Source organism: Polypterus senegalus, chromosome 7 (genome assembly GCF_016835505.1).
Source record: "Polypterus senegalus isolate Bchr_013 chromosome 7, ASM1683550v1, whole genome shotgun sequence".
Taxonomy (NCBI): domain Eukaryota; kingdom Metazoa; phylum Chordata; class Cladistia; order Polypteriformes; family Polypteridae; genus Polypterus; species Polypterus senegalus.
The window spans coordinates 99055583-99080573 of record NC_053160.1 but is presented as its reverse complement, the minus strand read 5'-3'; the positions used below and the strand labels follow the sequence as shown (position 1 = coordinate 99080573).

At 38.1% G+C, this 24991-nt stretch overlaps 1 protein-coding gene across 4 annotated transcripts in view; it reads left to right on the top strand.

The window, feature by feature from the left end:
- Positions 1–24991, top strand: part of LOC120532735 (leucine zipper putative tumor suppressor 3-like) — a 112914-nt gene that overhangs the window by 66672 nt on the left and 21251 nt on the right. For all 4 annotated transcript variants that reach the window (XM_039759056.1, XM_039759057.1, XM_039759058.1 and 1 more), the window contains 4 exons: positions 1988–2542; positions 7471–8013; positions 17361–17681; positions 20697–20927. In XM_039759056.1, the coding sequence (XP_039614990.1) occupies positions 2030–2542; positions 7471–8013; positions 17361–17681; positions 20697–20927 (1608 nt within the window). In that variant the 5' untranslated portion in view covers positions 1988–2029. The remainder of the gene's footprint in view (positions 1–1987; positions 2543–7470; positions 8014–17360; positions 17682–20696; positions 20928–24991) is intronic.

The window sequence follows — 24991 nt, the reverse complement described above, 5'->3', positions numbered from 1 at the left end:
ACTTTGATATTCAGTTTATAAAAGATGGCACTTTCTCTCAGCATTGACTCTTTTCCTGGAATTTTGGTGTTTCTTTTCCTGGTCACCTCCATTACAGTAATCCCTCGTTTATCACGGGAGATAGGTTCCAAGGCCGGCCGCAATAACTGAATTTCCGCGAAGTAGGGACACCATATTTATTTAATTGTTTAACGTGTATTTGGACGTTTTTAAACCCTCCCTGTACTGTTTACAACCCACCTTTTACTCTGTTAATAACAGGGACCTACCTAACATTTCCTGGAGCACCTCTTCCACGGTTTCTGAAGGTGTATCCGTAGTAGTAGTAGGAACTGGCTCTTTTTTGCGAGGCTGCAAAAACATTGTGATCGGCAGTTGCGCGCTGCTTCTTTTTCGAAGAGCAGCTTGTAGGCGGTCATGACGTCGTCGACCTTGTTGCAAAATTGGACCGAACGAGCGCCGTTTAGGCTCAGCACCAGCCTTGGAAGAAGGAGCACGTTTGGGAGCCATTGCAGGGGGTGAAAATTGAAGCGAAGTTCAACACAAAGAAACCACAAAAAAATCACCGCTTGAAGCGAAATGGCCGTGACAGAGAGACAAGGGGAGATGCTGTGGGATCTGGGCATCAGTCAAAGCACCAATCACGGGCCCAATTAGAAAGCGGGAAGCTGTGATTTGTCGTCTCCCTCCCATGTACCAATCACAGCCCGTGTTACAACGTACATAGTCACCGAACTTGTTTTGTTGTTCTTAGACTAGGAAATACTACTACTATATTTTAAAATCCGCGAAGTCGTGAATCCGCGAAAAGTGAACCGCGAAGTAGCGAGGGATTACTGTATTCAGAAAGTTTTTCTGTTTTTCACAGTAAACATAACAACAAATCATCTTTCTGAAGCAGTACGGCAGTCACACATTGTCCTGTCATGACTGGCTTTTACTCGTTCATCACCGCCACACAGTGGTGGCCTAAAATGTTACTTTGGCAGATCAGATGAAAAAATAGTGGACTGTTGTCTTAGTGATGAATGGAGATTTCACCTAGAAACAAGTGATGGTTATGTACATGTCCAGCAGAGATCTGGTGAGTGGTTATGTCCATCGTTTGTGCACCTGCAACATACAGGGCACACATAAGTATCATGGTGCTATCAGGTACAGTACTCAGTACATGTACATGTCTGGTGTTTTTTGGAGGTGGCATTGACCAGCTCTACCCATGTTAGGGACATCATCCAGCTGGTAATGAACCTGTTCCTGTACTTTATAAATTTGGAGATGTGTTCTTCCAGCAAGACGGTGCCCATCTACATTCTGCTTGTGGAACTCTAAAGGCTGTTAGTGTCTCCTTTGTTAAGCCAAAAGTGATGAACTTCAAACAGTTGTTGTACTGGGTCAAAAGGACATGGAGTGACATTAAATGAAGTTGTGTATTGTAACAAGGGTAGGCTATACCCAGTATTAAACTAACTATGCTGTAACACATGACACTCTGTGTACTGAACAAATCAGGCTGATTTTTCTACTGAAATCTCAGTTCCCGTTGTGTGTTTGCCTTTTCTCTACTATATATTCCATGGCACCTAAAGGACAGCAACAACATTGAATTAAAACGACCAAGATAAATTAAGGAAACAGAGGGAAGAAATCAAGTACCTGAAGAAAGGCAGATAGGATTGGTATCAATAATAAACTGCAGTATTAGTGCATTTTTTATTGCTTGCTTTTTTTCACTCTAGAGATTCAGATTAGAGTAAGTGGGTGAGCAAATACACTTTGTGATGGAGTGGCACCCTGAGTGTTTACAACCCTACACCTGATGCTCCCAGAATGTGCATTGTTCCCAAAAACTGTGTTTTCCTGAAAAAATATGAAGTGTAGTAAACATAGCGTAAATATTAAGTAGAGGAATGTCAAGTATGTAAACAAAACAGTGAAAACAATGACAATAAATTTCATTGTTTTTTGTTTTTTTTCCCAATTACAGTAACTGTGCTCGACTCATGCCATTTGACTGTCCAGTACTACCATGGCAAAGCTGGGTACCCTGCTGGCGTTGAGTGATCAGTCATCCTTCCAGAGCCAGGAGGGTTTGGGAACAGAAGACAGCATGGGCAGTGTTGGCAGTGGTGTGGCAGGAGAACAGGAGTTTGCCATGAAAAGTGTGGGCACTAGGACACAGCCTAGTGGGGGTAGCGGCCCAAATGGGATGCGTACCAATGGTTTCTCCACACGGAAATACTCTGGAGAAGAACGCACATATAGTTCTGAGAAGATGTTAATCTCTAACTCTCTCTATATCAATGGGGAACTGCGCCGCAGTGGAGAGAGAGGGGTCAAGGTTGATGTCTGTGGCAACATTTCTGCCAACAATGAAAAAAACAACAGCAGTGGTAGCAACAGTTTGCCACCCCCACAATACAGAGAGCCTCCTAACACCATCTTAAACAAGCCACCGCCAGCTGCTACCAACACAGGAGCTGGCACAACGAAACTGGACAACCCTCCAAAGATCCTACCCATTTCTGGCAAACTTGAACAGGTAGAGTTGTACAATTGCTATCTGTGTGTGTCTATGCCCTGTGTCTTGTTATCTTGCTTTCTGGGATTGTTCTATGAATAATATACTTTAAATAAAGGAATGATAGTGCTGTATTTCCACTGAGCAATAGTAACCCTTAGGTTACATATGGTGCTATTTGTGCTAACAGAAACTAAGCTCTGTGGTCTTATTACTGTGGTGTAAAATTCTGATTATCAAGAGTTAATGGTGCACCAGGTTTGACTATCCTCTGCAATAGTCGTTCTGCAAGCATATTTATCCATATCATCCCACTGTAACTTGCATGGGGCAGTGTTTGCTTTGCCTGTGATGCATCAGATTGACCTCTTGCCAACAATTCTGCTGTTATCACACACTCTCCATTGTTCATCCACTGATGTATGTGCCATCAAGGAATTGTTGATGTGCTGAAGCAGCAGTACAAATATTCTGAAGTTGGCCTTATATGACTCCAGTTGTTAGGCCTGGTGTAGAACTCTCTAGGACAGGTCATGATCTTAAAGAATATGCAAAACTAACCATTTCTGTATATACCCATGGTATGTGGTCCTTCTGAATGATATAGCTTTGTGACAGTCTGTACTCCACGATAAGTTCAGAATTTATCCACTGTGTGTATTCAAGTCATAACTGCTGAACACCCTGGCTGTTCTGACAGCAGCAGAAGTTGGGGAGTAAATAACATTATCACTCTTCTTCTTCTTCCGCTTCTTCTTCTTATTTTTAACAGCAAATCCAAAGTTATGTTTTAAGGTAATGCATGTTACTATTCCGTACTTTTTGAGCTTTTAAATATATTCCATATTACAGTATGTGCTAAAATGTTTCATAAATGAAATCCATACTGTTATTTCCAGCTTATTGTTTCCAAACATTATCTTTTATAAAGCATCAGAATCAAAACTGACCTTTTCAAAAATAGGCTTAAGGGTTACTTTATTATCAGCGAAGTGTCTTACATTGATCACAGAATAATCGTTATCGTCAGGTCCTCATGCCTGTAGGACATTGGGTTCAAATCCCTGCGTGATTATTATCTGTGTGGAGTTTGCATATTCTTGCCTTGCCTGAATGACTTTTTCTCGGGTGTTGCATTTGTTCATTTGTTTGACTGTCCAAAACACCCATATACACTGATCAGCTACAACATTAAAATCACTGAGAGGTGAAGTGAATAACACCTGTCAAGGGGTAGGATATATTAGGTAGCAAGTGAACTATCAATTCTTAAAGGTGATGGGTTGGAAGCATTTAAATTTGAGTTAAGCACAATGATCTGAGAATCATTGATGAGGAACAGATTATGATGGCTAGGTGACTGGGTCTGAGCATCTCCAAAACAGCAGGTCTTGTGGGATGTTACCAGTATGCAGTGGTTAGTACTTACCAAAAGTAGTCCAAGGAAGAAGAACTGGTGAACCAACGACAGAGTCATGGGTGCCCAAGACTTATTGATGCGTGTGGGGAATGAAGGTTAACTGCCTGGTCCGATCTTGCAGAAGAGCTACTGTAGTACAAATTGCTGACTATGAGAGAGATGTCAGAACGCATAGTTCATCACAGCATGCTGCATATGGGGTTGTGTAGCCACAGACTGGTCAGAGTGCCTATGATGTCCTCAATTCACCTGAGAAGGGGCCTGTAATGGGCATGTGAACATCAGAGCTGGAGCATGGATCAATGGAAGACAATGGCATGGTCTGATGAGTTTTCTTTTAGACCCTGTGGACGGTTGGGTGTCTATGCGTTGTTTACTTGGGGAAGAGATTGTAGTATTTTGCACTATGGCAAGAAAACAATCAGGCGGACGTAATGTGATGCTCTACGCAGTGTTCTTCTGGGAAACCTTAGGTCCTGGTATTCATGTGGATGTTGCTTTGACACATTTCACCTACCTAAAGATTGTTGCTGACCATGTAGACCCTTCATGGCAACAGTATTCCCTAATTTCAGTGGCCTCTTTCATCCGGATAATGGACCCTGTCACACTGAAAAGATTGTTCAGAAATAGTGTGAGGAGCATGAAAAAGAGCTCAAGATGTTGACATAACCTCCAGATGTCAATCTGATTGAGCATCTGTTGAATATGCTAGAAGAGAATGTCCAATCCATGGAAGTCCCACCTTACAATTATAGGACTTAAAGGAACTGCTGCTAACGTCTTGGTGCCAGATACCACAATGCACCTTCAGAGGTCTTGTGGAGCCCATGCCTCGATGTCAGAGCTGTTTTGGCCATGTGAGAGTGACCTACATAATGTTAAGACAGGTGGTTTTACTGTTGTGGCTGATCGTTTTAAGGCTACAATATCTGTATTGGCCTTGGCCCTGTGACAGACTGGTTACCTTTCTGGGTTGGGTGCTTGCCCTGCATGGAATAGGCTCTTACTGCCAATGAACTTGAATTGTATTCGTGAAGGAGATTTTAAAATGGATGGTGGGATATGTTACTGGACTTTTTATGGAAGTTGTGGTAATTTTAGATCCAAAACAACACACTTATTGAGCAGCAGTGTTGAGTGTTTAAGAATACTAAACGGAAAGCAAAACATCTAGGCAAGATTTTGATTTAGATTGAATCAAACAATGTTAAACTGCATCACATGGTTACAGTGGCTAGCAGATCAATTTCAGTAATTTGTGCTTTGGGAAATCAGTATCCTAAAAAAGGCTTGACAAAATCTGTAATGATTATTTCAGCCACTGCACTGTTTTTAAAGTTAAATAAGGCAATATCATATTTCAATGGAGAACCAAAACATTTAGGCCATTTCATTTGAATGAGTAGCTCAACAAAATATGAAACAGATTCCATGTGTATTTTATTAAAATGGTCACTCTTCATTTTATGTTGGTTTTATAAATTAAATTTAACAAATTTAAAAATCAATGAGACCCATACAATGAAGTCAGTTTAGACCTGACACCCACTCCCAATCATTATTCTTTTGTATTTCTTTAAACATTCTTTGATTTTGCTGATTTTTTTTCTTGGTTATTCAATTGTAACATGCATGACCATTTGAGTTTCAGTGAAAACACAATCTACCTTGACCGTGTCTTTAATTCACCAGGGTTAGTCATCCAAAGACCTCTATTCTATTTATATTATTTTAAACAGTATTCTTGTCTTATGGGTGTGGTCGAAATTTAACGTCGAAATTTAACATCTTATTAAAGAAAGAAACATCCCCTAACAGGACATTTCAGTAAGGCAGGAGAAAAGCTGTTCATTGTATCTTTTAATTACTCCTCAGCAAAATGCCCTGGAGGGAGCATTCTTCAAAAGCAGTCTGTTGCAGCATGGCAGAATGGTCAGAGAAACAAAGAACAGAGGTTAATTTTATAAACTGTTGAATTTACATACAGTGTCAGTCAATGCATACATTTTACTCTGGTTGGTTCATTGGTTTACACCCAAATGATTTATATAAAATAAAGGTCTATTATATTCTGGTTCTTCTTATACCTTTTGAGATGAGCTACCACCCTTGAAATCTTAGTGCATACAGTATAACAACTGTCCATTCTCGTTGTCTATAGGACATCTGCTGATTTCTTAGTCATCTCTTAGTCATCCTTCGGTACATTTTGTATATTACATCAACCTTTCTTCTGGTACATTCTTTATTTATTTGATCATCTCAGTATTTTTCCAAAACCAATTCTTATATTTCAGTGTACATTTTGTTGTTCACTTGACCTTTATCTGGTTTCCTGGTGTGCCTGAACAGGTTTCTGACATTTATTAAGCCTTTATGCTATTTCTTTAAAATGAATGCTTACCCTAAAATTATTTTTCCACATGGGCATTCCATAATTCTGTCCCATGAGTCCTCTGTATTTCTTGTGAGGGGATATGCAGTATTAGTGGTGTGTTACATATTTGTAAAACACTTTTGTGGTGCAGGAGTCCTGCGAGTACATAGTGCAACTACCCCATTATGTAACCATGGGCGTGCTCCTTGTAACAGATTGGTGTACAGCTTCATTATGCTGCGTAGTTCTGTGTAAAGCTTGTCTATGAATGATTGCTTTCATGATTAAAACATGACTGAGTGGCTAACTTAGTTGCCTTGTACACTTACACCCATACCCATGCTCACTGTTAAGGTGCAAATTTAGAGTTTCCTTTTAATCTGATATACACATCTTTAGGATATTGTAAGAAAACAGGAGTGTCCACAGAAAAAAAACACTTACACACTTACTTACACTTACATTAAAAGAATAATGAATGTGTCCTTTTTTCAAAAAGAACAGATGAAGAGTGTGGGAGAGATGGCTGATGAGGGAGACACAGGACCAGTATTCAAGGGGACCAGCCACCTTTTTATATCTTTTAACACTGAAAAGTACTCTTTCATATTGAAGCTTTAAAAAAATCATGCTGTTGAACAATGGAGCCATTTTCATATAAATCTCCAGAGAAGAGCAGATTGGTGACATCACTTGCCTGGTACTGAGCTAGAGAAATATCTCACATCCCAAGAATCAACACTGTGGCATGAGCTATACCATGCATGTCTAGCCCAACTCCTAATAACTGTGACTGTTTCCCCTTAAGCCTGTTATTCTGTCGATATCTACTGTAATTATTCAGATAACTGAAATATAGTTTTATGTGTGCAATGATAGATTTCTGTTAACATTTCTCTTATTTCCCATATTATTATGACGCCATTCATTGTTTTCTACAATGTTTGTAGACCTTCCTGTTTGTTTGTAGACACTACTTCAAATTTTCATCTTTTCTCTGTTGCTCTTTTTACCATGTGTTTCATTAAGGGTGTCCTGCTACGTTTTTTCTCACAATCTTGTACTTTTCTGCCTTGTCCATCAATATTATTTTGAAACTTTCTTATGATGTCTGCTTGTATCTTACGGATCTCTTTTCATTATTTTCAGAGTAGCGAGGCTCTTGTAAGGCCTTCAGCATTCAAGCCAGTAGTTCCTAAGAACTTCCATTCCATGCAGAACCTGGTGTGCCCTCCCCAGACTAATGGGACAGCAGTGGAGAGCCGAAAAGCACCTGCAAATGCAAAGATCAGTGGGACAGCTGACCACCGGGATAGTCCAGGAACTTCAGCAGGACGAGAAAGACCTTCTGGGAGCAGGACAGGAGCTGGGCTCTCAGACTCTGGCAGAAATTCACTCACTAGTCTGCCTACGTACACAGGCTCCCAATCACACCAACTGGGCCCACTTAGTGCCTCTACCAGTCACATAAATCGCCTGGGCACTACAAACACCTACGAAAAGGGAGTGGGCATTGGAGGCTACAACAATGGTTTGTCCACCTCTGACAGTGGTCGTTCATCATCTGGTAAAAGCAGCTCCTCCTTCAATAAGCTAAGCCATCTGACAGAGGCATTGCCTTTTCAGCACTCACCTTCCAGCGATGACATCATCCAAGACCTTGAAGACCGCCTTTGGGAGAAAGAGCAGGAGGTATCTGTAAAGAAGGCTTTGACATGGTCTGTTATTGTGGGGTTAGTGATGGGGTAGCCTACTCTAAGCTTAATGTATACACACACAAAGACACATACACATACAGTTGTACTTGAAAGTTTGTGAACCCTTTAGAATTTTCTATATTTCTGCATAAATATGACCTAAAACATCACAAGATTTTCACTCAGGTCCTAAAAGTATATAAAGAGAAACCAGTTAAAGAAATGAGACAAAAATATTATACTTGGTCATTTATTTATTGAGGAAAATTATCGAATATTACATTTTTTTGAGTAGCAAAATTATGTGAACCTCTAGGATTAGCAGTTAGTTTGAAGGTGAAATTAGAGTCAGGTGTTTTCAGTCAATGGGATGGCAATCAGGTGTGAGTGGGCACCCTGTGTTATTTAAAGTACAGGGATCTATTAAAGTCTGCTCTTCACAACACGTTTGTGGAAGTGTATCATGGCATGAACAAAGGAAATTTCTGAGGACCTCAGAAAAAGAGTTGTTGGTGCTCATCAGGCTGGAAAAGGTTACAAAACCATCACTAAAGAGTTTGGACTCCACCAATCCACAGTCAGACAGATTTTGTACAAATGGAGGAAATTTAAGACCATTGTTACCCTCCCTAGGAGTGGTCGACCAACAAAGATCACTCCAAGAGCAAGGCGTGTAATAGTCAGCGAGGTCACAAAGGACCCCAGGGTAACTTCTAAGCAACTGAAGGTGAATAAAGAAGAATAAAGTTAATGTTTTGGAATGGCCAAGTCAAAGTCCTGACCTTAATCCAATTGAAATGTTGTGGAAGGACATGAAGCAAGCAGTTAATGTGAGGAAACCCACCATCCCAGAGTTGAAGCTGTTCTGTATGGAGGAATGGGCTAAAATTCCCCTAAGCCGGTGTGCAGGAATGATCAAAAGTTACCAGAAATGTTTAGTTGCAGTTATTGCTGCAAAGGGGGGGGGGGGTCACATAATTTTGCCACTCACAAATATGTAATATTTGATCATTTTCCTTAAGAAATAAATGACCAAGTATTATATTTTTGTCTCATTTGTTTAACTGGTTTCTCTTTATCTACTTTTAGGACTTGAGTGAAAATCTGATGATGTTTTAGATCATATTTATGCAGAAATATAGAAAATTCTAAAGGGTTCACAAACTTTCAAGCACAGCTGTAGACCCAATCCACTTAAGCATTGATTGATTCATCAGTTCTCAGTACTTCACATAGGTATTTACTAGCTTTGGCATAAACAACACACAGGTATCTCTGGATATAACCTGAACCTAAAGACTACTTTGCTTCCTGATGTCTCCTTCAGCCTCCTAACCCTGTGAGAAAGAAAGTATCACCACACCAGGTTCCCTGTATTTACTTCTGTCTCTCAAGATATGCAAACAAAGTACAGACATTTAAAACCAAAGTAATATTTATTAAAAAATATTAATAGCAGATGGCCTAAATAAAATAAATGTGATGAAGACACTGATGTAGCAGATGCCCCTGCAGCCCCAGTGAGGAGAGGGAGCTTCCAGACTCAAAGGGCCTTCTCACTAGGCTTCCACAAAGTCAGCCATAAAAATATATATTATTGAAAAATGAAAAAAGTCTATTTTGTGCATTTCAAGACTAAATGAAATAGTGAGTATTGTGTAACATTACATTACAGGCATTAACTGAGTGGCAGTGAAAATACTTGAAATCTATATACAGTAGATTAGCTAATAGACAGGGAAGAGACCCATCATGATAAGAAAAATAAAACATCAAAGCACTGCCTAAATCAAGCATTTAACAGAACAAGCCAATGCCTAACTACCAAAGATAATATCAATGCTTAAAGGATCAGAAGAAGAGGGAATTGGCAAAAAGCTATCCCCAAAAATCATAAATGGAACAGAATACTGTATGTCACTTAACATGAGTATCTCAGGGAGTGTAATAGAAAAGGTTTCATCTTCTTGTCCTTCTTATCCACTTCTTCCCATTGCAGACTACCACAAGTTTATTTATAAAGATGTGCTGAGCAACTTGACAGCCCATTACATAGAGATAAGAATATGCTGTATTGGAATAGAAATAAGTAAATAAGAACATTGGGGTCTCAAAATGATTCATAATTAAATGCTAATGCCACAGCAGTTTTACTTCTAATTGCAAGACATTGGCCAAAGAGAGGTAATATGATCTCTGAAAAAACATTTGTTTGAATAGTTACTGACTTTAGCGAAGAGGCAGACAAGTTTGAAATACAGTAGAACACCCGTTTTGTAGCATTTTTCTAGAGACCAAAGGGAAAAAAAGTTATAAATGCAGGAAACTGTCAAGGATTTCTCTGGATTCCATCCGTACTGGACTGGGTTTGCTTTATTTTTTTTAAATAAATATATTTTCACTGCGTTATGTTTAGGATTAATAGTTATGATCCAGTTTGGTATTGTTTAATCCATTGAATGACTTATTATTATTGGCATTAAATAATTATAGCATAATTCTGTCATTTTTGTTGTTTTCTTGATAATAACAGTGCCATTGTTAAACCACCATATACAACAATGGGTTTGAGGTTTGAAATCAACTGCACTTCAATTCACTTTTTTATCATTATTATTTTATTATTACCACGCTTATATTAACTTCACCTGTTTTTTGTCTGGTACAAATCTTATAATCGATATTTACCCACTTTCTATTGTCCAAATGAAGTTTGCACACTTACTCACTTCCAATGACAATACATGAATCAATAATCAGTTTCACTAATTGATCAATTAATCCATGTTAATTAAGAAATGAAATTTTCATATGAAGAATAGTTCAAGATTTCACCAATAGGTGGCGCTAGTAATGGATAGAAATATTATTCAATTGATGGTGTTAGCATTGGTTAGAACATTTCATTCGAGAATATTTGAAAAATGTTCAAGACTTAAAAGTTGAAAATAATATATATATATATAAAAATGCTTTTTAATAACTATGCTTATACTCGTATTATGTTAAAAAGTGTACTAAAAAGTAAAAAATAAGTTTCTCATACATAACTTGTGAAATATAAGCGTGGGCGCTTTTCATCAATCAATATTCAAAAAACACTTCTTAAAATCTTAGCAAAAGCGCCCATCTTTTATTTTAGTTTTAAAAAGTATTTTTTTATATATATATTATTTTTTCATGCAAATCAGATCTGATTTTAAGACATGTACAGTATGATTAGCAAAAAACAACATGAAATCAAAACTATTCAGAAAGTATTTACACCACTCTCATAATGAATTGCATCCAAACTGTCCCACATTACTCTCACCAGTTCTTTAGGTTAATTGTTTCTGTTTTCAGAACACTGGCAGTGATAAATATGCTCAAACCAACAGCTGTAATCTTTTGTTTCGTGGTTCTCTATCTTGTTCTCAAGAGCTTACAAATTCACAGACAGTCTGCACTGAAATAATGTGAAGTCGAGCAGCAACCAGCACTATTGGGTTGCATCTGCCTGATGGAATTGTTTTACTCATTTTGTGCATGCAGGGCACATTCAGAATAGGCTAATCAGAGTTGGATCTGTCGCAAAATTAATATGACCAGTTCAAAAAAATAGGATAGAATCATTATTAGCTACCATGTGAACATAGCCTTAAAAGAGCTTTTTAATGTCGACAACAGCATTGAAAAAATGTTAAATGTGTGAAAACACTATACATATATGAAAATGTCAAATTGGGATCCTACTGTTCTACGACAGGGAATAAATGATACACGTGAAGCCCTAATACATCCTTGCTTTAAAGTCAGAAGCCCAAATAATATTTTCCGTAAAGATAAACATAACATCCGTATCAGACGAAGAGTGTTGTTGGGTGGCTTTCACAATGAGCTGATGCATGAATGGCATCTGTGACTTTCAGTTCTATGGAATTTCTGTGATGGAATAAAGAGTATCTCTTTAGTGTGTCTGTTGTCTCTCTTCAAATAAAGTCTCTTGGACAGTCCATTCTATATGCCAAGAGGCACACATGGGTTTCTGAACCTTGTGATGTTACATATAGATAATTAACTAGCTACTCTGCAAATGGACTGTTCAATCTGAAAGCTTTGCCCATGAACGTATGTGCAACACTTTTATCCCATTAAGGGCACATAATTTTTGGCTCTCCTGTTCTATTTATTTCCATTATCAGCTGTTTGGTCATTCTGTAGATAACATAGAAAAGAAAATATACAGAGTACATAGTATTAAAACAGAAAACATTGTCACAGTGCCCATCACAGCACTCCTCTATGTCCAGAGAGTTTATTTACAGGACACACTATTTGGAGTTCATCTGAGCACCAACTTGTAAAAAAGGCCGATTGCATCAATTTCAATATTCATTTGAGCTTGTTTTCTCACAAATTCAACGTGTTTTCTTTCCTGTTTTTCTGATGAACAATCTGCAATTTTCTGAGGTTTAAAGATGGCTGTGTCATTGTTATATCACCACAACAATTAATATACTTGTGCACATTGTGGACCATGGCCATATTTAGTGAGTTCAGAGAACACATGTGCTGACATATAATATTACATTGGTTATGTCTCCTCTATAAAACTAGTGTGAACTTGGCAAGAGATCCCCTAAAAACTTTACAAGTATAGCCTTAGCAGGCAACTTAAAATACTATGCAGGAAAGTATTTGATACCAGTTATACCAATTAGGAACTAGACTATAGGGTGGTCCAGATCTAATTGTGCAATTTTCATTACGCTATAACTTATTAAGTTTATTACATAGAAAAATCACCCGAAAAGTCCCGGACCATCGAGAAGTGTGCGAACTGACAACATGAAGAATCGCCTTTGCTCCGAACTGGAATCGTCCCCGCATAAATCAAAGTAATCCAGACAATCTGGATCTGCATAATTAGATCTGGACCACCCTGTATGGTAGTACTTTTTTTTTTGTCTCATGCTGATCATTTCCTTGACTATGTATGTAATTGAATGAAAGCTTATAGAGAGCACATATTTTATGGTTCCCTATATGAAACATGAGTAGAGAAAAGCACACACAAATATGGTCAACAATTTACCCTTGAGGTAGTCATAGTAATATTGTGTTAATGAGAGTTTTGGCATGACTTATTGGAAATTAGAGGTCACCTCCTTTGTGTTGTGGTGTGCCCAACATCATATAATGACAAGAAGAAATACAACAAATCTAGTACCAGTAGAAATAGTTAAGTAAAAGCACCACATACAATAATGAAAAGTACAGTTATGAAAAATTGCTAACTGCATCATATCACAGAAAACCATATCTATGTATTTTGTACTTTTGCTTGGTATGTTATATTAATTTCTTTACACAAACTACATTGCCTAATTGCTGCTGTCAGCCTCACGAGATACCTGGTAAAGACTTCCATCTTTGTGTGATCAGTGAGTGAAAGTACATTTTCCCATCTACTCTTACTTTTTTAGACCAAACTGTTGAGCTCTTCAGCACAGCTTGTTTTATTCCGCTTTACCATGCATGGTTCTGCTCTCCTTGCATAATTTTATTTGCATGGATCCTAAAACATAAGAGCCTTTACAGTGGTTATTTGGTTGATATAAAATAGCAATAATAAAAATTAAACCCCAATTAAAATGTAATTACTTGATTGAAAAATGCTAAATGTATCCATAACTGTGTTAGCTAGTTAGTGATATATAACAATATAATGATAAAGCCTAGGATCACATGGAGAGGGAGGAAATTAACATTAGGCTTGTTTTTTAAACTCCTTTACATCTTGCCTGAAGAAGGGGCCTGAGCTTGCATATTGTAATGTTTTTAGTTAGCCTATAAAAGGTGTCATTTTGCTTGACGTCTCACTACACAGTACAACACCCTAGAACTCCTTCCATATATAAGTTTAAGAATATTGCTCAGTTAACTTTTCCATCAGAGCTGGCAGAGTCCCCCTTTCACAAGCATTTTGAATTACTTTACATTTACTTGTACTCCTTCCTGTTAAATTAGCTGTGAATAAAACTACATGTGTGAAAGGGGTTTAACAGACAGAAATGATAACCTCACTAATTTAACTAAATTGCTAGGCTGTGACAGCATTTAGAACTTCATTTCCTGTTGCATACACAAATGACATCATTGTTTAGGAAACAAAATTTTTTGCCAAGATATATAAAAACTAAGCTTGGCTTAACACTGCGCACATTTTAACTGCAGCCACAGACCATGCGTACCCATTATCTCTGCTTGGTTTTGTAAATGGACGGCACTCAGCATCAAAGCAGTGCTACTGTTTCTGTGTGGTTTCCCATTCTTTTTTAGATTTGCATCCTTGACACAGGCTTTATCAAATACACTGAAATTAATTGCATATTGTTTATATATTTAAGGCACTTGATTGTAATCAATCTGTAACAATATAATTTTGCACTGAATGGCCAAACTAGTTCAACTACAATGGCTGGTTTAGCATTGTTAGAAGACATCGCAAATGGAAGAATTAGAAGAGAGCACGTATTTAGAGATCATACTGATTTCTTGTCCCAAGGTGATGACTTTAGATTTCCAAGAGCTACCCTCTTATAAGCTGTGTGCTGAACTGGGGCCGGCTTTACAATGGCAGACTTTGAGGAATTGTGCTCTATCTGTTCCTTTGCAATTTCTGTCCCCCCTTGACTTTTTGACCACAGGAGCTTTTCAACGTAAACTGGCTGTCTGATCCGGTACTTCTCAGTCATCACCGAGTTGTGCCATGCCAGCTATATAGGATGGTATTATCTGTTTGTGATCCAGATATATAACATTTCCTTATGCTGTGGTTGAAATCATAGCATAATTTGCAGCAAAATCCAGTTTTCCAAATATAATAGCAGCGGTTGACTGCACGTACATTGCTTATAAAGGTGTTGGGAACAAACCTGAAAATAATGTATATAATGACTGACTTTTCGGTAAGATAAGACATTTAAAATTACCCCTTTGGAACAAAATTGTAAGTTATCTGTATGATATAACCATATAACATGATTACTTATATGACAGCGGGTTCCTGCTTAATATATAGCTATAGAGGGCCGTTGGCACTGCCTGGATAAGACTGCTGGAGTGTTGCTCCATAGTCCACAGAAAGTGTGTTGCTTTGTGCAAGCATGTAGTGTTCTGCATAATGTGGCACACAATTGTGGTTTTCCCGTACCTGAGGAGATGCCAGTATTATGAACCTGACCCTGACCCACCAGATAATCAGCCAGATCGGACATGGTCACAACTTCTTTTGATTGTAATTATCAGAATGTAAAAGCAGGTAATCAGATGCAGCATTTATTTTTTAACCAATTCGTTTAATTTGAGGTCAGTATTACATAGTACAGCATTTGTATTCCTTACTTCTTTGCCCATATCTCTTATAGAATCCACTATTGCATTTTGTGACTTCAGAAAAGCATCCATTGGTATATAGCCAGATGGTCACCTGGCTGTTTCCAAGGCAGGGGTGTGTGCGCAGCCAGTGCCCGAAGATGTGCATGGCACAGCAGCACCATCACCATCTGGAGTCACATTTTGTAATATTGTCTGAAACAGAATAAACAGTAATACCGCATCTGCTGCCTGCTTGTTTATCTTATTAAACAACAAATTATTTATACAAGTATGGATAATGGTAAGTAAAAAAAAAATTACCCTTAAAAACTCACCCTTACCCACTAGTAAAATGCCAGTTACTAGTGTCTCACCAAGAATTTCAGCAGCTCACTGCTCAAATGGTGTGAGCACCAGAATTCTACTACCTCCTCCAGTGGTGTTGACACTCAGATGGTGGGCTGTGACTCACCTTTTCACTCCGACTTTGATATCTGACCACTTCTTTTTTATTTCGGGCACAGTGCTACTTTCTGAACTTGAACTTTTGAGTGCCTCTGCCACATTGTGCTGCTCTATCAATTTCCTTTTGTTGCTTATACCCCTGCTTAAGCCACTGAATAGTATGTTTCTATGGTACATTTTTCCTCATCTCCACTTCACTAAGCAGGATCTCCATTTTGCCTTCGCTGAAATTCTTCTTTTTTACACATGCTTTTGCCATTTTCTTTCAACAAAAGACTAAACAGAAGGGGATGTTTATATTGATTTGCATATTCAAATAGGCAAAATTCTGGGAGGGGTCAGGGTACGACTGTAGGCTTGTGAATGTGTGTATGTTGATTGGAAAAGTTTGTACGTTTATAGAACTTTGATTATGTTCAGTTTTTTTACGTATCTGAATTTTTTGTATATCTGCACATTTCTGGTTTTGTCTGTATGCCATGTTTTAGTGTGAAATTTACACAAGGCATTATACATGAGGCCCCTGGACAGGGAAGCCAAATATTATTGTCATCATACTGATCCCTTTGTTCATTTTAAATATTGTTTTCTGCTCACTGGTTATTTTTTATCGGTCCTTTGTTTTTTTATTTGTTTTCTTTGTTTCAGTTTTTTTAGCATTGTGGTGTTACATTTGACATGATTTTTTAGGAGCTAGTTGATTTAGGAATGCACTGACATTTTAGCAGTTAGGCAATGATAATCAAAGCGCTGACTCTCCAATAAACCCTCCATCAGCCTTAAGGATTAACATCACTTGCTCTTTCTTGAAAATGTCCCTGTTACAGCTACTATCAAGATGACTCATCAGCAACCCTATTAGGTGAAGTCCAAGAGCCATGTTGGCCTCCTACCTTATACCTTTCTGTTAGTGCTTGCTGCATACCCCAACCCTTCTCTTCTATCCGTGTTGCTTGGAAACTTTGCTGATCTTTTGCCTTTAATCTATGCCTACCCATTCTGAATATACTGTATCTTTCTGAATTGCCTTGCTGTGTTTTAACAACACAGTCACTGGTTACTTGTTACTGCCTTTGCCTTTCATAATAAGAGTTGGGTAACATTTTACAGGTTTTTTATGTTGGTATTATTTGATATTGATATCAGTTATATTTCTTTAGTTCTTATCTCAATGAGTCAAGTAGTCATAATAACACAATAATATTTGTTTGATTTTGACATTAGTTGTATTTTTAGAACTTTTCGATACGTGAGCCTGTGTTTTTATTTTGTGCATTTGGCATTCTCTGAATTTCCTTTACCTGGCATTCTCTGAATTTCCTTTACCATCACTATGTGAATTCTCACTGTACTGCCCTTGTACTACATAGTTGTCTTTTGCTGTGACAAATACCCTGAGGCCAAATTTGCTTTTTAGCATTCTATGTTAGATACAATGAATAGTGGGCAATTCTTCAATTCAATGTTTAACTGTTTGCCTTATGTCATTAGTAATTCTCAAAATTTGCGTGTTAGGTGCTGCATATGCGAAGAAACCTGGACCAGAGTGAAGCAGCAATTGTACAAGTCTTTGAAGAAAAACAAAGGCTCTGGGAGCGTGAAATGGAAGAGCTGCGTCAAAACTATGCGAACAAGCTACAGCAGGTGTCACGAAAGGCTCAACGTGCTCAACAGGCCCTACAGCTACAGAGCGCACGGCTGCAACAAGAAAAGCATCACCTGCAGGATGAAGTTGCATCCCTGCTGGCGCAGAGGGAGGAGCTGGAAAGAAAGTGCCTAGAGTACAAGAAGGAGCAGGCAGATATGCTGCCTCGTCTGGAGGAGACAAAGTGGGAGGTGAGGACAACAGCAAGAAAGTGTGGGGTCATCAGGCTAATATGTTACCCCAATTTTGTACAGATATTAGAGAAGTGAAGAAACACATTACATTTTTGAGCTTTGGTTTGGTTTTATGTGAGTGTAAGCCTAAGTAAGTGTACCCTGCAATTGCCTGGCACCCAGTTTATGACTGGTATTTACTCTGTAATTGCACTTTTCTCTTTCACCCTTACATTATATTAAGCAGGATAACCATGTTTAATAAATGTGTGGATGTTTGATCATTGTGTCCTGAACAGGATGATCATATTTGCCTTCTTTGCAGGTGGTTTTCTTGTATAGGGTTGCAGCATGGCACAGTGGCTAGTACACTACCTTACAAATGCAGATGTATGGGTTTTTTTTCTGAGTATTCCAGTTTTCCACCCAAATCCCAATGATGCATGCAAAAAGTTAATTGGATACTTTACATTGGCCTAGTTTGAACAAGTTTTAGTGTGTGTGTCATTGTGCCCTGTATGAACTAACTCTTCATCCAGGGCTGTTTCTGCCTTGCACCTAACACTAGTGGCACCCCAGTAGTCTGTGCTTGGTTAAAACCCACTCAGACATGTGGCTGTTCTTCATCTTTGTTTGCATTGTAAATTCATATACTGTATATTTTAAGTGTTGCATATGTATGTATTGACTACCATTTTACAATATTTCTTTCTGTTGTATTCACCTTGAGCCACAAGATTGCCAATTTAACTTCTATTCCTGACATACTGTGTGACACTGTTCAACCCACTTCAAATTTAAAAGGAAAATAATATAAATATTTCTTGTTATTGCTGATCCTGATAGTCACTTTTGTAAATTTGTCACCCAGATCTTTATATATATTACGCTACCGTGGCTGTTCATTTGTCTGTCCAGGGTTTTAAATCACCTGTAACTCGCAAACCGTTTGAGCGAATGACCTGATATTTTCTACACATGTACTATGTGACGTCTACTATCCGCTTTTGGGGTGATGACTGACCTCCAAAGTTATTTTATTTAATTGTAGAATCAACTCCTGGCAGCGATCAGTAGGGTGGTGGTGCGGCACATGCGTATGGGTGCCATTCTCATTCCCTCTCACCTTCGCCATCACTTCCCCTACCTCTTCATATCTTAAATCATTCTTGAGGCAGAACACTTAAGTGCCAGCTTAAGTTAAAAATTAAGGAAAATGTACTAAGTAATTGCAACACAAGCACTGGCTTAATCATTTTTAACACAAAAAGACAAGAAGAAGCGGGTGGAGAAAAGAAGAGCTGCTCACGAAACAGCAAGCGCATCAACCTCTGAGCAAATTAATGCTAAACATACTGAAAAAGAGGATAAAAACTAGGAATGTTCAAGTCAAGTATTATTCACATTATCGTGCAGTGCGCCACTACTGGTATACAATAATAGTGATGTCTATGCCATGTGGTGTCTGTCCATGCCTTAAAGATGAACTCTCCTGTGATCTATAAACATAAATGTTTATTATTTACATCATTATTTATATACAAAATGTACTTAGCTTGTTATAAAAAACAGCACAAATAACCAGAAGAAACAACTATACAAATGCTGTAGGCATAGTAGAAACCTAACTAGCCAAATTGAGTCTTAGTTGTGGAAGTTTCTATAGTACAGCCCGAGGTAAGACTTAAGAAAGAGATTAACAATACCCAGCATATTTTTTCTGGTACAAAAGATTTACAAACTAAAAAATAATAGGTTTTCCCTGGAAGAAACTGGAAACCTGCCAATGGACAAAGAGCAGAAGATGACAATTTCAGAAAAACATCCATGTTACATTATTCTGGTCCACTCCCTGCTTACAGCATCTGCTCTTTTGTAAGATGACTGATGAGAGCAGAGCCTCAAAGACCCTCTCTACAATCATGTTTTCCTATAGGCTTCTTTCAGCTGCTCTTACTGGAGAGTTAAATAAATCACCATTTTAAGAAAACTAACAAAGTTAAATATTTTCTTAAGTTTTCTGAGCTTTTGTTTAGCTTCTCTTAAGGCAAATGTTTCCCTTCTTTGCTTTTTCTTTGGTTACTATTCTTAAAAGAGCCCAATTCTGTTCCTCCTGCTGAACACACCAGCATAAGACCCTTTGGGAGCCAAAAACTACCTTGTCAGGGTACAAATTCTGGATATGAAATCAGTCATACACAGGAAATACTGGTACATTCATCCATACCAGGTCAATTCAGAGTTAACAGGTTGTTAGCAATGAACTGATTTCTGCAACTTTTATTGCTCTGAGTGTTTAATGTACATATTTGCTGCAGTTTGCTACAGGATGATTATTTTATATTCAGTATTTTTTCCTTTGCAGTCTTTATTTTAGGTGACCAGCAAATGGATTTTTAACTTTTAAATGTGTCATCCCTGTAATATGAAATCATCATTTACTGTTGCTGCTGCTTTGTAATTTAGCAAAATTTCATGTCCATTTGTACCAGATCATTTTCCTGTTTGAACAGATGCTTTTATCTTTTTCACTATTAGTTATATAAGTGTTCAAGTGCTCATTTGCTGATCTTTCATTTTAAAGAACAACAGTGTTAGACATAATCTTAAGTCATCTGCTTAAAATATTAGTATTAAACAAGTTTCTCAAAACTGAAGTGGAATAAATATGTTATTGTTTATTTTACTGCAGATTTTTTGACCACACATTCATTCTGTGAACCTCATATTTTACATCACCCTAAGGGCGCTGTAGTGGATTGAGATCTGGGGACTGCACAGGCCATTGGAGTCAGGTTCATGAACTAGCTCAAGATAAAATGTGCCTTAGTTTGTCCTGTAAAAATCATGCTTCTCATTTAAAACATCACTACATGCACTTTATGTATGTGTTCTAATTTTTATCCCATTGGTCTAGTTACAGTTTTCTTCTGTCTCACCATACATTTCATTGTCACTAACCCTCCACCTCTGGCTCATTCACTACAAATAAAAAAACTTCAGTTTCCTTTAGTTATCTTTCTTGTTTTACAGGTTTGTCAAAAGGCAGGAGAAATCTCGCTCCTGAAACAGCAGTTAAGGGACTCACAAGCAGATGTTAATCAGAAGCTTGGGGAGATGGTAGCACTCCGAAATCAGCTGAAGGAACTAAAAACTCAGCTTCGGGAACGTGAAGAGGCCGTTCTTAGCCTCAAGGAGTCTTACAACAGCAAGAGTGTGGCATTGGAGAGCTGTGAAGCAGAGCTGCAGCAAACACTAGCTGAGGTAATAATGTCAAAGCTAAAAAAGTTAGCAAATTATCTATGACTCTTGTTTTTTAATTGTAGTAAGAGACAGGACATTGTATAACAGAGCCTTTGTTATATGCCTTAGACTGAGGTTTATATACTGAGGCTTAAATATATATATATATATATTTAAAGTATATATATATATATATATATACTGTATATGCTAGGGCAGTGATTCTCAACTGGTGGGTCACGACCCCACCTGTTTTCTGTTGGTTGCGGGCCTTTGCCTAAGCAAAAAAATGTTAAGAAAAAAATAAACAGAGTGCCATCTGTTCACACTTCTTAACAGTAGGTGGCGATAATGCCCGGTAATGCAAGTTGATAACCACAGTTTCACACCATAGATGAAGACCGGCAAACTTTGTTTATATATGCTAATTGAGTATGGAGAAACGCAGGTACGACGCAGAATATATTGGATTTTCTTATATTGACGACAAAGGAGGAAAAAAATCTCAGTGTGTTTTGTGCAGCAAGGTGTTGGCATGTGAAAGCATGAAGCCATCAAAACTGAAGCGGCATTTGGAAACAAAACACCATTATCTCAAAGATAAACCTGTTGAGTACTTCAAAAGACGACTTCAAGACCTGAGGACATCACAAAAATGTCTTTCTTCTTCGTGTTCGAAGCAAGAACAGGCACTCCGTGCATCTTACCTGGTGGCACATCATATTGCAAAGTTAAAGAAGCCCCACACCATTGCAGAGGACCTCATCTTACTTGCAGCCATGGACATGGTCAGAGAGGTGTTGGATCAATCCGCTGCGGATAACTATACCTCTGTCAAATGACAGTATTAGTAGGCGAATTGAAAACATGTCGGATGACATCAAACAACAGACCACAGCTCGCTTTAAAGCAAGTGGTCATTTTGCCTTAGAAATGGACAAATCCACAGACATAACAAACAGAGCTGTTTTACTCGTTTACGTGAGACGTGTGGGACGGGGACTTACAGGAACAATTTCTCTGCACAAGAGAGCTCCCTACTACTACGACTGCAAAGGATATTTTCAGCTCTGTGGACTTGTATTTGTGTTCAGTGGGCCTAAGCTGGGACATGTGTGTTGGTATCACAACTGATGGCGCTGCTTCCATGACAGAAAAAAACTTGGGGGTTGTAAGGAGAATACTTGAGAAAGCTCAGAATGCAACTTGGAACCATTGTTTTTTTACATCGGGAGGCCCTGGCAGCAAAGGATATGGTACCAGTGTTCATGGAACATTAAAAGATGTTATCCAAGTCATAAACTACATTAAATGCAGTGCAAAGAACACCAGATGTTTTCAGAAACTGTGCCAAGATCTTGGTAGGGAGCATGTACAGGTGTTGTATCATGCTGAGGTACACTGGCTTTCGAGGGGAAAGGTACTGTCTGTCCCGTTTTTATGAACTACAAGCTGAAATCGCAGCTTTTCTTGCCCAGAACAATTCGCATCTTGCAGACCTGTTTAGCAACAGTGTGTGGCTCGCACACATTGCTTACCTCACTGATGTATTTGAACAATTAAACACATTAAGTGTGTCTGTGCAGGGGAGGGGGCACAACAATTTTGAACAGTATGACAAGTTCAATGCTTCCAAAAAAAAGATCTCCTTCTGGGCAAATCATGTTTCTAAAAAACGACTCGACATGTTCCCCAATGCCTGTCATGAGGGACAGCAACTGTTCGCGGCAAGAAAAAATGTAAAGAGGAAAACGATTACGACACATCTGAATAAACTTCTTGAGCGGTTTAATGACTACTTTCCCAAAAAACAGATGGATGATGACTGGATACGTGACCCATTTGGAATCGACATTTTGCCAAGCAACAAAGAGAGTCAGCTGGTGGAGCCATCATGTGACCAAGCGCTAAAAAAGAAATTCATGGAGGTAAGCCTCACCCAGTTCTGGTGCAGCACTGTTATAAGTGAGTATCCTTGTCTTGCCACACAAGCAGTAAAAATCCTGGTACCATTCAGCATTACCTGTCTTTGTGAGTGTGGATTCTCAGCTCTGGTTCAGCTGAAGACAAAACACAGAAACAGACCGGACATTGAGCATGACCTCAGAGTTGCTTTGTCTACTGTAACTCCAGACTTTGAGACTCTTGTCAGGAGCAAAAAACATACCCAGTTCACCCATTAATTCCTCCAAACTCAAGTCTATAATGTCAGTGTTACACCTAAGGTTGAAGTGAGTGTTGCTTAATTTTCTTCAAAGCACAATGTTTTCACCATTTACATACTGATAAGGTAATCAGAAGAAAATTTAATATAGTATACTTGAGTCCTTTTGAACTTCACTCTTTAATTTATTTCTCTTTGTTAAAAAAATGCTAATAAAGAAATTGATTTTTTTATATATATATATAGTGACTGGATTGACAGATAAGGAGAATCACTTTCAAATGTTGAGACACCAACAGGGTGACCCTGTTTAATAAACAAAAAATAAACAGAAAATGGCACAACAAAAAGACAGCTTCAGCAGCTCATCATATAGCACTTCCCAAGTTAATGGAGTATCAGGAATTGCACAGGAGCTCTGGGTCAGGTTCTGGGTCCAAACTGAGACACCACCTTCCAGGGCCACTCATCTCTGGGTACCTGCCTTTTCAGTTCCCCTCACTGGGTGTCTTCCTTGAGCTGTGAGTGGGCAAACCAAGGTGAAGGAAGGAGATCCTCTGGTACACATGCATGCCACTATATATATAACATGAAAAAAGATTTCAGTGAAGACCAGTGTCTTTAAATGCATGTAGTTGCTTCTCTGAATAAATTGTGTATCTCTGTGATTATAATTAAAAGACTAATGTTAGAAAATCCGTATAAGCAATTGGAAGGCCTTTGTCAGTGCCTCGTTATTGCTAAATTTTGCAATCATTTGGCTTAATTTAGTCTGCATGTTGTATTACACAAAATAATGCATTACATATATAGAGAAAACCTGCCCTATTATTTGGGACATCATCAGTCTTTCCATGAATCTGATTGATCTGTATGGGCAGATACGGTAGTACTTTTAAGATAGGCAGATTTTTTACAGATTGTGTATATGTGTGAAATTCAGAGGGAGAGTAAGCAATACTAATAATATATGTGGCAGGATAAAGAGTGCCAACTGTGCTGGTATGAGTGTATCAGGAACAGCAAACCTGCTTGATTTTCAAACACTGCCAGCTCAAGCACAAGTTCAGATTAGCATGGTACAATCAAATCAGTAATTGTATGGCTCCCGAGAACAGCTCACAATGGTACAGTGCCATCTAGTTTATTGTCATGTGCCCATAGTATAATGAAATTTGTACTTGGACCTTCAGAATAATGACAGTGGTACAATTTTAGTAAAAGGTGCACACAAAAAGCATATGTAAAATACAACATAAATAGTTATATCATTTTTTACCAGGTCAGACTTTTATGTTCTAAGCATACCGGCAAGAACTGGAATTTTACAAACCATTTCGGGATAACAGGTTATTATTAAAACAGCTTGTAGTAGAACCTAATACTAAAGACATTAAACACATTGAAAAATACCAAACTTGTACTCCTAGTACGTACTTTGTCATAAGCAAAGGATTATTAAATCAAGTTATTATAATTCATTTAAAGGCAGCTTTAAGAATCTATCTATCTATCTATCTATCTATCTATCTATCTATCTATCTATCTATCTATCTATCTATCTATCTATCTATCTATCTATCTATCTATCTAATGAGCCCTCCTCTGGAAAGCAATTGTGACTGGGTGTTCACTAAACTTGCAATCTCTGCATTGAAATTATCATCATTATTAACTAGTATACTTTAAAGCACATAAATGAATAGAACAGTGATTCTCAACCTGTGGGGTGGGTCCCCCTAGGGGGGTGCGAAGTAACAAAAAGGGGGCACGAAGATGTGAAAAAAAGAAAACAAGAATCAAAAATATGAAAAAATACATTCTGATGCTAGAACAATAAATATAGAGTTAGATAAATGTCGATAAAAGTTAAGTTGGTATAATAAAATATGCATCTACATTTCAAAAAAATGTTAGGGTG